Source organism: Vanellus vanellus (genome assembly GCF_965231255.1).
Source record: "Vanellus vanellus genome assembly, chromosome: 1".
Classification (NCBI taxonomy): Eukaryota; Metazoa; Chordata; class Aves; order Charadriiformes; family Charadriidae; genus Vanellus; species Vanellus vanellus.
The window spans coordinates 60,689,605-60,704,543 of NC_138905.1; the positions used below are offsets into that span (position 1 = coordinate 60,689,605).

Consider the following 14,939-nt stretch of genomic DNA (forward strand, 5'->3'; position numbering starts at 1 on the left):
AAAATGGTTCATCAGGAAAGTAAACGTTATTGGGGGCACCCAAATGTAAGGCATAACCTGCTCCAATCATGCCACTTTTTTTCCCCAAAAAACTATACTCCTCCGAGACGTGTGCAGCAGTCCTGGGCTGCCCACAATTTCTGTCCTTCCTTCCTTCCTTCTGTTCCTCATGACTTGCTGGCACATGAAGATATTAAAAGTCCTGTCACGCATATGCAATAGCTCGGGCTTTTACATGATTATTATTATTGTTGTTGTCATCAGTGGCAATATACCTTTATAAAACAGGAGAAATCATCGGAGGGAAGAGCACGAGAAATGTGCACTGTAAAATGCAATAGGATGCTGCATTAGTTTTGCGTGGGTCTGTGAGGAGATCGATGAAGCTCCTGTCTGGATGCCGCCTGCTGCAACGCTGGAGTTGCAAGGCACTAGGGCCACCACTCCTACAAATCCCAGCTTACAATAACCCCTGGCCCTGGTTTTTCTCTGTCCCTACCACGTTTGCAAGGCACAGACGCCCTGCCACCCACTGACCGTGACTTCATGGTCCACCTTGCTGCCCAGTCCTTCAAGAGCAGAGCCACCATACACACCCGCCCTCTTTTTCTTGATTTCCCAACAGGTGAACAAGTTCTTCCTCTCCCCAGTTGCTCCCTCTCCCTTGCACAGAGTAATCCACCTTTTTGGTGGGGCCCCCCAGCAGAAAAGCAGTGTCCTGTCTCACTCTCTCCTCCCAGTTCCCACTATGGGGATGACTCCCCCAGAGCTCCCCTCCAGCGGGTGACTCCCTAATCATTTTTACCAGGTGACGAGATTCCCAAAGGAAGGACTATTGCCTGTCACCTCCTCTGGCGTGCAGAGTTAAAATACCTTCCTGAATGGCATTCTCATCACCTCTGGATGCTCCTCACCCAGGCTCCTCCACCACTGTGCCTCATGAACCCCGGACAGGCCACCAGTGCCTTGTTCACAGCAGAGCCTGCAGCGCGCTCCAGGTCCCGGAGCTCTTCAAGTGCACACAAGAGATTTACCCAAATAGCCACAGTGCCCAAAGAAAAACTCATCGTTTCAAGTGCAGGACAGCAGCCTCTCTATTTCCAGGGGCATTTCACTGCTCTCCTTCACACACCGAGCCCTTGCCCCACCACAAGCACACATTCACTGCATATATTAAATCAACCGCTATGGAGAGCACTGGCTTGATAGTCTGCATCAGGATGGGAACGGAGAAGTTCCTGAGGACTAATCTTATTTGAATGTGAATTCCCACAGCTGCCTCATGCTGTCCCTCCCTCAGTTTCACCAGCTGTGAAGTGTACACAGCTGTATAGACCTGACCTCGCTTTAACTTAAAAAACCTTCTGTATGGTTCAATTATTGCAATTGCTTTGGTTGATTTCTGTTTGCGGGATCCTTTAGCTACTGAGGAGGAGGCTGTTGTGGTAGGTGTTGAGTTCTTCACTCACTCCAGCCAAGGAGTGGTGACTGCAAACCTGCGTGGCAATGGCAGCCAAAATGCTCCACGCAGGTCACTGCTATTTTACCGATAGCTTTTGCAATTTTTGAGTTAACAGCGCTTCTGAGAAGCGGAAGGCTGTACTTTTGCAAAGAAAAGCCTATCAAGATAAAGGTAGAGAGATGTTTCTGTTTGCAGATATGAGTCAGCAACTTTAACATTATGAAAAGGTCTTTTCATTTGTTTGGTTTTACGTTTATGTTTTCATGGGTGGTTTTTAAAGAAAATCCCAGCGTACGAATTGAAAAGCATTCTCAGTTCTGACAGTATTCATTTAGAACATATGATGAAACCATATATGCATTGCCAGTTCATTTTTAACATTACTGGAGGATAGAAAAGCATGTTTTTTCCAATGTTCAGCATGCATTTCAGATGGGTTTCTGGCCTGAAAAACTAGTGTTTTATATTTACACCAGAAGCTACTTGTCTTCCTGGTGAGGAAATCCCTTCTGATGAAGGCTGCCAGCCCTGCTCCTGTCCAGGGACCCATCAGCGCCAGCTGATGCACCACGCGAGCCCATGCAGCTCTCCAGCACTAGGCAACTCCTCTGCCACCCCAGAAGCCCAGCTAAGGGTGACCCAAGCAACCAGCCTCTGAAAAAGCCAATTCTGCATTTTGTTCAGGCTGAAGGATCAATTCTCCTTGCTCTCACACAAGCCTCAGTGAGACCCGCCTAAGCAGAGGGATGGTTTACCCTCAGGTTTTCATGTACCAAGACATCAGTGCTCCAGAGCCCTCACAAGGGTTATTGCAAGTCACGTTTTTTGAACTTGCACCGAGTGTTCAAACACGCTGTGTCCCCGTTGCCTCTCCTGCGTTAAAATCCTTAATGGCCGAGACTTGAAATGCAACCAAGTCAAAGTGATGACCCGGCCAGCAACCACAACGGGGAACTATTTCACAGGCAGCTTTGACATCAGATTTGACACGACTGGCTGTGGCATAAATCCCTGAACAGAAGCCAGCGCTGGGTGCGCGGGGCAGAACAGCCTGAGCAACGCGTTGTTCTCGCAGTGCTGCACACAATTTTCTCTATTTAAAAAAATCCTGTAGCCATCCCATGGACAGCATAAGCCTAGTCTGATAAATTAGATGTAGAATACAGCCCCAGCCCAGCAAGGATATACCGTCTGACAGCCGAGCTACGAATACTGCCTGAACTATTTCTTGTAACGCGCAGTCCCACACGCTGCAGGCAGCTGCCGATACTGCTTCTGCTTCTGAAGGGATTTTTAAGAAGTGAGCGGTTTGATATTTAGGATGCAAATCTAGAGGATTTACATAAGGATGGATTTGGGATTTCTTTTCAGTGGCTCCCAGCAAAATCAACCCTGGTGTAAAATTTGAGTTCAGTGAGGCCACGGTTTTACTACCTGAAGTTTTTAAGTAAGTAGTGGATGAAACTATATAGGGTTACATAGGGCTACACCATACTGACACATCAAGCATGTGTAATGACTTCTTCAGATATACGTTGCAAGGTGAACAGGTTTCACAGCAGGACTTCCACATTCCCAGTGCTAACACTTCACCTGTTCTTCATCAGCATTCCCCATCATTCCCTCCACGCTCTGCTGGCCTTTGCTGGAGACTGCCCTACCCATGGAGTTTGTACCACATAGTAATTTAAACCAACGACATTTCCCTAGTTATCTTCTTACTGAAATTGTTCTACCGGTATAATCTGTAAAACGGACATGGCTGTACCAGTTACAAAGGTGCTTTGGATGAGTTCAGGTTATTTTATAGCTGTGGAACGTTCCTCTCATTAAAAGGGCTGTATCATATTAATTAGCCAGGTACACTAATAACTATCCAAAGCAGGAAACAAAATTCAGATGATAGCCCAAACCCTTCTGGTTAATCACAAATGACTACAGGCTACAATTTGCACATGTGTACGTGTGCGGGGAACATGTAGATTTGTGTGTGTGTCTGTGCCTGTGTGCAAGGCAGGCAGAAAAATAAAAAGCAAACAGTAACCCATGGGTGTTACCTATGGGATTGCTCCGCATACAGGGAAAAGTAGTGAAGTAAAGTGGAAAGAAGGTTAAAACCAGACATGTATCCATCAACTCAATTAAGACTCGAGGGGAAGAGCTAAAGGCTGCCAGGCGGTACAGGGAGTTAATGTTCATCCAAGACGGAGCGGCAGAGGAAACGCTGGAGAAGGAACTTTGCTGCCGTGTGAGGAGAATTAATCGGTGGTTCTGGACCGGCTGAGCTGCTGAGCCACCGCTTCTCAATGAGTTGTTAATGGGGAACATGGAGAGTTAGGAAGTAATGAGGACTTTGTCAATACAGCTGTGGATAAAAGTGGCTAAGGAACCACTTAAGGAAAAAAAAACATCACACAAATCTGCAGCTACAGATTCTGTGCTTTCCGGTGCTTAAGAAATTACTTGCAATAATTTTGGAAGTGTTATAGAGGCTGAGAAGCAAAACACAAGCATGGGACAGATCCTTTTATTAAACCGGGAGTGGTAAGCAAGAAAGAAATCTTGGTAACGGTGGTCTCATCTACAATTTCTTTTTTTTTTTTAATTCCTGGGAAAGCAAAAGAATGAACAAACCTAAATAATCTGCAGCCGCCTGCAGGTGGAGGTACTGGAGGAGCACCATTTTCATAGGCAACAGCTGGCACAAGACAAATGCCTCTAACACATCCCAGCTGGGTGCATTAGGGAAGGGGGACACCAAAAACAGGTCCAAAACCCCTCCTGTACCTCCACACCTGCCCAAATAGCGATCTGTGTGGTACCCGGGGCCATTAGATAACCTACCCCGGCAGGACTGGCTTCTGTTGGTGCCCACAACACAGCCAAAAAATCAGAGGGCTTCTTCCAAAGAATACGAATTTGGGGTGGGAGGGGGTCAAACATCCATCTTACAGCGGGGAATCTTTTTTCAGGTTTTCTGAGCAATCCTGGCCACTTTCCACCACCCCTCCCATGAAAGCAGCCCCCCTGCAAGAGCCTCACTGTATAATCATTTTCCCCTTTTATTTTATGTAAAGACAAACACTATTAAAAACACACCACATTCTGGTTTCTTTGCCTCCATGAAGAGCAAACACGGAGAAACGCTCCCTAGAAAATACTCCCTAGAAACAAAGCGCCGGATTTATTCAAAGGTAAACATCCCATTTTATGCATCCCCCAAGATTTTGAGGGAGGTACTGTTTTCTGTGCTAGAAAGTGCTAAGCCAGGCAGGTCTGCCATCACACCGGTTGTACAGATTACGCTTCAGATTCCCTCCCATATCCAACCTCCGCAGACGGACATGCAGAGCCTTGGTGGGTCCCTAATCTAGCCCAGTTCTGAGCCAAAATCCAGGTGGGCTGGAGATGAGAGGGAAGGATGGGAGCAGCTCTCATGGGGCCACCGAGCCCTGCAAGTGCCGGGGGAGCTCTCTGGCCACATCCCACAATCCCTTCCACCCTGGGCAGGCATGGTCAAGGAAGAGGCGGCCAAGATGGTAGCCAAGTTGGCCTCACATGAGCCAAGGACAATCCCTGTTTCATGGAAATACTGTCTACAGCCAGGTCCACGCAGTCCTGGCTTCTCTGCACCAGCAGTGACACAGAAGGACTAAGGATGGAGAAAGACCCCTGGACCTCCTTGCTTCCTTCTGGGCTCCTTCCAACATAAAAGTGATTGTCACAGCCATAAATGAAGAGAGGGAATAAGGCATGTAGATAAAGCACAAAGCTTGCAAATATTCTGCATACAGAAATGTCATGTTTAACAAACCCACTCCACCGCAATGCACAAAAACCACCACAGAAGCCAAAACCACCAGAAGTCAGTCATGGACCACAAAGCATGCTTGCATGTAAAAAAAGGATCGTAAATAGGTGGGAAGGCTCGACTCCTCAGAGAACTAAGGAGAAGTCAGCTTCACCGGTCTCCTTTCTAAGCAGCACAGGATGGTTACATCCAGCTGGGGAAGCTCCAGAGCACAACCCCATGGAAATATCCAGGCTCATGCTTAACCCTGCATCACTCCCACTCCAGCGCTAAGTACTAACGCATGTTTGATTAGGCAACAGGAGGAGTATCCACTCCTTCCAAAAGTGACCACAAGCCCTTGGCAATAACACCCAGTACTTGCTCTGGCCCTAACCGCACACCACAGTTGTTAAACTGGCCTGCCAAAGGAAGACATCTTGCCAGATGGAATATTCAAAAAAAAGCAAAGAAGAACAATCGCTTTAAATAATCAGTGTTTCAACTGCTCTAATGAAGAGAACTCGTATTAAGGTGACCTCAGAGAAAGGAAAACCTATTAAAGCAAATGCTAAAATGATTTTTCAAATATTCCTGCCCTTTTCACTTTCCACAGGGAAGTCTGCAGAAATCTTACAAAACAAGAGACTCAGCATTATTCGCCTTCATATTCCCACTGGTTCCAGTGGCACTACTCCCACAGATGTGGACTACAAATCAGGTGAGGGTATTTTCTAATTTTGGTTAATTTTTGTGCATACTAAACACTCTTGGACACGAGTTAGGTCTTCTGCAATAACAAGGCTGGCTGACAAGCCATGAAATTAAAAATAATTCAGAAAAATGAAAAAATTCTGGATTCTTGTAATTTCCCTTCTTTTTTTTTTTTTCTTTCATACTTTGGAAACAATAGAGCAAAAAGCAACAACCATGCTCACGGAGCGACCCAAACTAGAAAAGAAACAAAATGCCATCCAAAGGCAAATGGCAAAATTCCCAGTAACATCATTAATGCCAGAGTTTCATCTTGTACGCTTTTCTGTGAATTGATACAAAATTATTTCAATGAAGATATCATAATGTTTACCATTTATGATTACACATACGATGAGATACTCAAATGCTGCTTTTGCGATGCAGACCGAATACTGAAACAATAACCAAGCCCCGTACGCACAGCTCTTGGGGCACACGTGCAGATCAGAGTTTGGGGCACACATCCAGCACGATATATACATTGGGATGTAAATGTGGAGCCCGGCTTGAAAAAGCAGCTTGCATTTGCATCCAGGATACCCATCCAAAAACCAAACACCCAGCACCTTCCAAGCACCAGCCGCTCCTCTCATCTCCGCACCGGGGAAGCCTGGCTTAAGGCTGGTGAGAAGCACAGCAGGGAAATAGCACAGCGTGCCTCAGCACACAAGTGGATCTCTTGAGAGATCGTTGGCCTTTTGACAGGAGATGGCTTTATTTTCTTGGCCGACAAGCTGTCCTGGTTGCTTTCTGCAGCGCCCGGGTGCAGAGCTGCCCTGCGCTGGGCACCCTGCTTGCCAACAGGCATTTGGTAACCCCATCACCAGCTTCAGTGGTGTCTCCTTCTCACCCTACGGCAGATCCTGAGTCAGGACAGGGCCCCAGGCGTGCCTCCCCTGCCCTGTTGTCCCCAGAAGGGGGGACAACAGCAGCACAAACAGACCCTGCCATGTCCCCACGCAGGGCAGCCCTAAGGTTACTCCCGCACCAAGGTACTCGGCACAGCTGGAGCCCAGCATCTTTAACGACCTCTCCTTTCTACACACTACTTTATTCATTTTCCACTTCCCCAATCGCAGCTGTTGAGACCTATTAATGTGTAGAAAAAAAATACATTTAAACCCAAACCTGCTAGGCCAGAAATAGAAGTTCTCATTTTCTTTTCCAAAACACAGAATAGCTGAGCAACAACGAAAGGAAAAGGAAATCTCTCCCGAGTGCACATCTGGAACCAATTTGCTGTATGTAGCCACTGGGTGTCACTTTTGATATATATTGGGTCAGCCACGCAGCGCTTCAGCGAGAGAAACGGATTTCAAAGAGGTGATCCTAAACCAAACCAGACTGCTCTGCAGCCTCTCACGCGCAAGCTGTAATTAGCAATTAGCCAGCCAGGCTGATTTATTAACAAAACGTCTTCACCACGACATTAAGCACCGTGCAGTGGCTTTTACCTCTCTGTTTGCAGCGTGACTTTTGACGGCTCCACGTTGGGGTTTTCCCACTCCATCTGCGGACAGTGCATGAAGTAGCAGAGGGTGTACAGAGCCTCTGGCTCCCAGTAGAGCGATCCCTGCTTCTGGTGCATGGGCGTCCCGTTCCCGTGCTGCTTGGCGTTGAGGGGCTGGAGGTGGTGCATCGCTCGAGATACCAGGTCGCCTGGAAAAAAGCAAAAGCTGGGTGAATGCCAGGCTTTTTGGCTGCCTCTCCCCAAAGTTTTCAAACCAAAAGGTGTGAAAGGTAGATTTTCCCTTCTGTTTAACCTCGCATATGCAAACAGTAAAGGGTAGGACAGGATCCTGTGCACTGCTCATCACCAGGTCGGATGTTGCCTGGTGGTTTACACAGCATGGTGTGACATGCCTGGGCTGCAGACAAGCCCCTGAAGGCCTGGGGGACATGGGTTTCTGCAAATACGGTGTGTCGGCAGCGTCAGGCTGGCCCATCTCAGCACTGCTATAAGAGCCAGTACACTGGGGCTGGGGTCACAGCTACCTGCGGGCAGCCCTTGGAGGCTGCCAAAACCCCATAGTCCCAAAAATGACCAATGGCACCAAAAGCCGTATGCTCCTGGGTAGAGAGTGGCAGGGAAACACGGCTCTTTGCAATGAGGAAGGAGGCAGTCAGATAACGCACAGAGCACTGCAGGAACGCGTGAAGGGACATGTGAGTGAAGACAAAAGGGGAAAAAAATGCTAAGAGACAGTATCAGAAATGTGCAACCGAAATTACAATTTGTAAGCCCAGGCTGGGCCTGGATAACTTCATGTCAGCAAAAGAGCAAAACGTGTAAAGTTTCTCACCCAGCCCCTCGGGCTCCCAGAGCACAGAAAACAGCCTAAGAGGAAGATGCTTGTCGTCCTTCCCTGTGATGATGTGGTTCTTGCGCGCTTCTTCGCAGGGTGGCTATAGGAAACCAGCCACAATATACGGACCGGGATCAGCAAAGCCAGCAAGCAAGATTAGCAGGGAAATATACGGGCAAGCAGCAGGGAGTCTCTTAGCACAGTACTGATTGTAACTAATTAACTAAAGCATCTCCCTCCGAGGCAGTGAATTTTACATTTGTTGACTAGTGACCACTCTATCAAAGGCAGGGAAACAACTGTGGTTATAAACTGCCTGTTTTCACGTGTTCAAATCACTCTGAGAGTGCTTTGGGGGGAAATAATGATCTCGGATCAAATCAGATGGTTTGCTTTAAATGAAAGTCTGAGCAAGAGCCCTTTGGGTCATTCTTAAGCTATACAAAAGCGAGTGATGGGGAAAAGAGGACATAATTTTCCTGTGTTAAGAAGAAGTCACACTCTCCCTCTTTTTTGTTTTTCCCAAGCGACCACTGAGCGCTGAAACTTGGAAGGAAAAGTTGGAAACGTACACCAAGGTAGGAACATAAAACCAAATCTGGGAGGAAAAAAAAAAGAAAAAAGAGACTGAATAATGAATTCCTGGGCAAACTTAAAGGAGAACCATTTTGACATTGTGCAAGGCAGAGCACAGGTTTTTTTGCAAAGTCCCACCCCCTCGAACACATCACAGCACATCACCTCTCTCCGGCCTGACTTGCACAGAAAATGATGCTGCTGCTGTGATAATGCGCACCAGGGAGAACAGAAACCTCTCCCTGAAAAATGCTCAGCCCAGTCCTCCAAAAACACAGCCTTAAAACCATGAGGAGATGAAAACCGCTGGCATGAAAAAACTGCCGAGTCCATGATTTCAGGGTTTTGACACAATATTTTGCTGCACTCTGCAATATTCCCCTGATTCAAAGCTTTCATTTAAAAATAGTTTCTGTCTTTTCCCTCCGCCAGGAAATTATCATGATAGGACCAATCTTGCAGCCCTGCATGCTCATAATTTCCGAGAGAAGCTGTGCATGCAGAAAGCCTGCAGGATCAGGTCCGCGGCAGAAACAGATGTCCCTCCGAGATGACTCCCCAATCCTGCACAAAATTATCTGCAGGCAACCAGCAGCAGCAGGGAAGTTTGGGACCCCCTTCACTCCACTCAGCCCACTCCATCACAGCAGACGTGTGCTGCCGAGCCTAGCACGGACCAATTGAACTGCTAGCAACCTTGCTGATAGCAAAAGTAAATTCCTCTCTTTTTCTCCACAAGGCAAAAAAGTTGTGTAGAAGTGCTGGCTGCAACATCCAGCTTTAACAATAACAGCAAAAGCGGAGAAAAAGGAGTTGCACTTAATTCAGCCTTTTCAGACCCAAGCCACTACGGCACTAAAACATGTGGTTAAAGTTAAGCACATGACTAGTCTTATTTCGGTGGATTGAGACAGCAGGCACCAGAGAACGTCTCTGTCTTCTGTACCCAATGATGAATAAAAAATCAGGACGGAATTTAGGCCCAGATTCAGGCAGCAGCATTACTTCATCCCCATTCCTCCCCGAGCGCTGGGGCGATGTGACTTCAATGACACATCCAGTGCCAGAGGAAGCTGCCCGGTGAGTAAGGAGGGAAAGCAGCAGCAAGAATGATGTAGGCAGGGCAGGCAGCACAGCATCGCTGCCCACGTGAGGCTGGGGGATCTCGAGCCACACTGAAATCAATGGCAAAGCTCCCATCCATTTCAGTATGACCAGGAGTTCACCCTTTTATTCTGTATTTCCTCAACTGCTTAAGAAACCCAAACCAACTCATGTCATCAAAGCTGAGTTAATGCTTTTTATGTTTAAGCCTCATTTAATTACGTTATACCAAGAACTGATTGGCTTGTATCTCGCTTTTGCCTTTGCTATGTTATCTCTGATTACATATCAAATAATTTCTATATTAACAATTATTATAATATTCCTCTATCAGAGACAACTCAAAGCTTAAAAAAATCAATACCTATAAAGCATCAAGGCTCACAGCGGACAGTAAGCAAGCATAAAAAGCTGCATTATGATCTTGGTACCCAACAGGCAGAGCACTGGAGACAGGATGGGAACTGCTGCTCTGTTTTATTCCACGGTGTAACCTCCAACAAGCCACCACGTGCTCTGGTGCCTTTTTCCTCCTCCAGCCGCATCCAGTTACAGTGCAAATTCTTCAGGGCAGAGACTGTGCGTGAGCGTATCTGTGCACCAGGATCAGTGCTGAGAAGGGAGGAAGGAGCTGACAGGCGCACGCACACACTGTATGGTAGCACTTATGCATACTCTGTAAAATGCAGCGTAGTCCAACATCTGGTTTGAGATGCACGTGTGTTGTTTCAATCCCTACCACATTCTGCTGCTTCTATTCTTCCTTGCTTTTGCTTCTCCGTTTTCTTCCAGAAAATATACCAAGTGTTGAAAAACTCTGACCCTGGACAGAGCGTCCCAAAACCCACTGGCATGAAACCAGCTCCATGACAGGACTCACTGGTCTGGTCTCCAGCAGTCAGCCAACTCAAGTCTCACCTGGGAAACCCAACCTCTATCTGCTCTCCTTGCCAGCTGCAGAAGCCAGGTATATCTGAACACTGAGGGCAACCTTCAATTTGTGGCCAAGTACAGAGAGGGAACACCCCTTCATCACTGTGTGTTAGCCACCTCTGCCCTACAGAGCCGTGTTCAGCTACAGCAACACTCAGCAAGTGAAGGGTACCTGCTTGCAGCATTGCTGGCTCTTCTGCATCTTTTTTGGCCCGGAAAACACATCTCAGATATATCAACTGCATGCATTGGGAAGGACAACAAATTCCCGAGTGCATCATTTCCAAAAAAAACCCATAAAAAATAAAAATCCCAGCAGATCTTGTAACTCCAGGGATGCGGCTCCCGAGGGCTGTGGCGTCACCACACAAGGGGCTCGGCGGGGATCCCTGCCTCGTTGTCCCCTGCGCTCATTCTCACCTCTGTACCATCGCCTGCCATCCATCTGAGGAACAGACTGGGGAGCTGATATGCCTGACAAAAGACCTTGCCAATTTTATTTTGGTTTTAATTTAAATCAAATAAACACTTCCACAATTTATGCAACATAAGCCAAGCCAGCCGCTGCACAAACTGCTCTGCTGACAAAGCTGGGGAGAGGAAGACATCATGTTGTGCGGGGTAGACACCAAAAAACCATGAACAGCGAGGTGGGGGGATATTTGAGGACATTTTTGTTGCCAAAGCTAGCAAGCCAGAACTGGAGGGCAGGCTCCCAGAGGGCAGCAAAGGTGGTGGCAAGCCCCGGGTTGGCACTGCTTTGCAGCCCTGGGTCAGGCCAGGGAAGAGGTCTGGTGACACAGCTCCACGCTGGAGTTTGTCAGCCCGGAGGAGAAACGCCGTGCCTTGCACGCTGGCTAGCAAAGGACTCACGGAGCCATCACTGCACCGCAGCGTGCAGAGAGCTGCTGCTGTAGCTACCAGCATTTCCCTTTCCACGACTAAAGCAGGACCTGTCCATCGCTGCTGCTGTCAGTTCAACATGGTTTATGAACGCAAGGTCCGCGTACACTTGATTTAAAGACTGAAAATATTATGTAATGCACATGTTGTGACACAGGCCTGGTTTAAGGCAATACTGAATATTTAAGGAACAGCTTCACTGAATACAAGCCAAATATGTGATGTGACAGGGAAAGTTAAGCTGCTCCAGTCTGTATGGGAGTGGTATATCCACAACATACAGCACTCAACTGGACGGCTTGAGCCCTCTCCACAGTGACCAGTGAAGCTTTTTTTTTTTTTTTTTTTTTTTTTTACTGTGTTTGGCTTCAGTAAAGGGTATTATCACTGCTCTTACTATTTTAGAGCCCAATGTTTAAAAAATAACACATCCATTTCTAATTTTGTAACAGAGGACGGGGAAAAAAGAAGAAAAACAAAAAGCAGAGGAAGGGAGAGGAAACAACAGATGTCCAATGCCCACTTCTGAGCAGCTTCCTCTGGGATTTTATGGTCTGTCATGACGGACCTGATTTTGCAGTCACGCCTGCCTGGGAGCAAGCTCACTGCTTTCAGAAGGATAAATTTCCACAGCCTAAAATGTTTGGCTAGGTATGCATTTGCACAGCCACGACCCCGAGGTGAATGACACTGGACCGCTCCTTACACGGCCACTCCCTACGACACCTACCTCAAGTTCTTCTTGTTCCAAGAACACATCCTAAAACCACAAGAACAACTTAATGATGACATTTTTGCACACTGTCAACAAGCCACACAGTTCTTTGGCCTGTATCTTTCCTTCAAACCCCAGGGGAGAGACGAGGATCGGTTGTCACCGTAGACATCTTCCCACGTGATGCCCTGTTAGGGCACTGTGCGAAGCAGCAGCAAGCCACATTTCTAGCATGACAGCATCCTGCAGGCAGCACCCATCAGTTCAATAACGCTGGTCCAATCATCCCTCCAGCCATCCATGACTTGAATGTGCATAGCCTGCTCTCGGGAATCATGCCTTGTGATGGGGCTTGTTGACAGCAGCAGTATTGCCACTTCGCTTTGCTACCTGGATTAACGTTTCCTCTTGCTCAAGTGGGCCAGAGCCACAGGCTGGAGTCATGTTTGTCCTTCAGAACCCTTAACATCCTCCTTTGTCCTGTGCAGACCATCAACAGGAGAAGCGTTGGTCAGGGATCTGCACTCCAGGTGCCAACTTCTGCAACATGGCTGGTAGTTTCAAGTACATAAGCCAGGAGCAAAACTCACTTTCTTGACCTGGATTCCTTTCACACCTCAGTATAAAAGTCTTGGATCTACAGCTTTTGTTCAGGACCAGCTTTGGGGAGGCTACTGAAAACACAAATTATAACCCTGATAATAAACTAGGCCTATTCAGTCACCCTCCTACCTGGTAGCCAGGGCCACCCTGCATCCTTCCCATACTGTAGCTAAGTCTCTCTCCCTTTCTCCCTCCCCGTTCCCTCTGGTTTCTGCACCAAAGTGATGTATTGCTACAGCTCACCCTGCCGTGTGCCTGTCAGCCCGTGAATGCAGGTGAATACGAGCAGTTGAACTCTGTCTTCTGTACTACGGCACACCGCCTCCAGCCATCCACTCAGTCAGCCGCCCGAGCCATCCCTATGCTCTTGATTTCAGCTGCGCTGTTCCTCCATGTTTGCTCTCCCTCCGGTGTTGCATCAATCTCTATGTTTCAAAAGTCAGCTGAGCAAAAACCACTCGAGCAAAACCTCTCCTCACGATTTATCAGAGGTCGTGCTCTTGTTAACTCAAGACGACCCATCTATACCAGGAAAGGAGTCTGCATAGAGCTAGGGTGGGTGCACACTGGAAGGCATTTATTATGTATTTTATTGCGCGTATACTCTTAGCATAAAATATCTTCAAACATAAAGCTACGCTATTCTTGGCACACAGTATATTCACAATTCAAGAGCCAGATGCCTCGGGCTGTGGGTGCGCTTGGGGTGCCGTAACCTGCAGTGAGTGGAGCATCCCACATATGACAGATTCACCATCAAGCTCACCTTGCAGAAACCTCCCCATCTCTGCCATCTCCGCTTGCCCACGTCGTGCTTCTATGTGAATCTGCTACCCCAGACAACCTTTTCTTCTCCTAACAGCCATTCACCTCTTGCACAGAAGGGCAGACAAAGGAGCTGTGGTCCCAAACTCTGCGTTCAATGCCAAAAGACAGGACCAGGATACGAGCATCCCATTTCCTGACAGTGGCTTCCCTGTGGCCTCCCACAGATCGTTTAACCTTTTATCTTCACTTATCCCACCATCACAATAAGCTTCTATTTATATTACATAGTACGTGTTTGTGTGCCATTTAGCGTTTGCAAAGCCTTTGAAGACTGAGAAATTAAGGGATTGGATATACCCCATAAAAAAGCCACAATAATAATTAAATTTTCTCAAGTACACACACCTATTATAATAACACTATTACCCTCGAAATCTCCTGTCCAATGTGGCAACAATGATGTTTGTGTTTGATTCCCTTTAAACCACATCAACTCCAAACAAAACATGCTTTGACTCGATGAGCTATTCATCTGCCAACCTAATGCAGAGTCTTCTCTATGTGCACTGCCACTGCCTTATGGAGCGCCGTCCCTGGATCTTCTTTGGCCTGACATGGATCCACTTCCTCAGACTCTGAATTTAAGAGCCCCCCATGGCTAAGCACGTCAGCTGAAGAGTGCTCACCCTGGCCTGGCCAATTGCCTGCGCTCGCAAACCAGGGACAGGGAGGACCGCAAACCTAAGGAAAGGAAAATGCTGTTTTTAACCCCGAGCATGCTGTGATGCACAGGAGTTCACGGGTGAATAGGAGTCTGCACCTCAAGGGCGATGTACATGGGGGAGTCCTGAGTGGATACATCGGTATACCGGGGAAGGGCAATGAAGGGTTGGAGCTCCAGCATCCCCCACCCACCAAGGCGATGCCTTTTGCCTCTAACCATTAAACCTGAGTGCATGAGGTAGAAGCCCCGGAGGAAGAAAGCCACCTGTGTGGGGACAGATCCCAGCTTAGCCCCCAAGG

The 14,939-nt window shown here is 47.6% G+C and overlaps 1 protein-coding gene across 2 annotated transcripts in view; it reads right to left on the bottom strand.

Annotated features, from left to right (window-relative positions):
• Positions 1 to 14,939, bottom strand: part of ABTB3 (ankyrin repeat and BTB domain containing 3) — a gene marked incomplete at both ends in the record, with an annotated part of 177,620 nt that overhangs the window by 53,787 nt on the left and 108,894 nt on the right. For both annotated transcript variants that reach the window (XM_082495626.1, XM_082495625.1), the window contains one exon: positions 7,463 to 7,667. In XM_082495626.1, the coding sequence (XP_082351752.1) occupies positions 7,463 to 7,667 (205 nt within the window). The remainder of the gene's footprint in view (positions 1 to 7,462; positions 7,668 to 14,939) is intronic.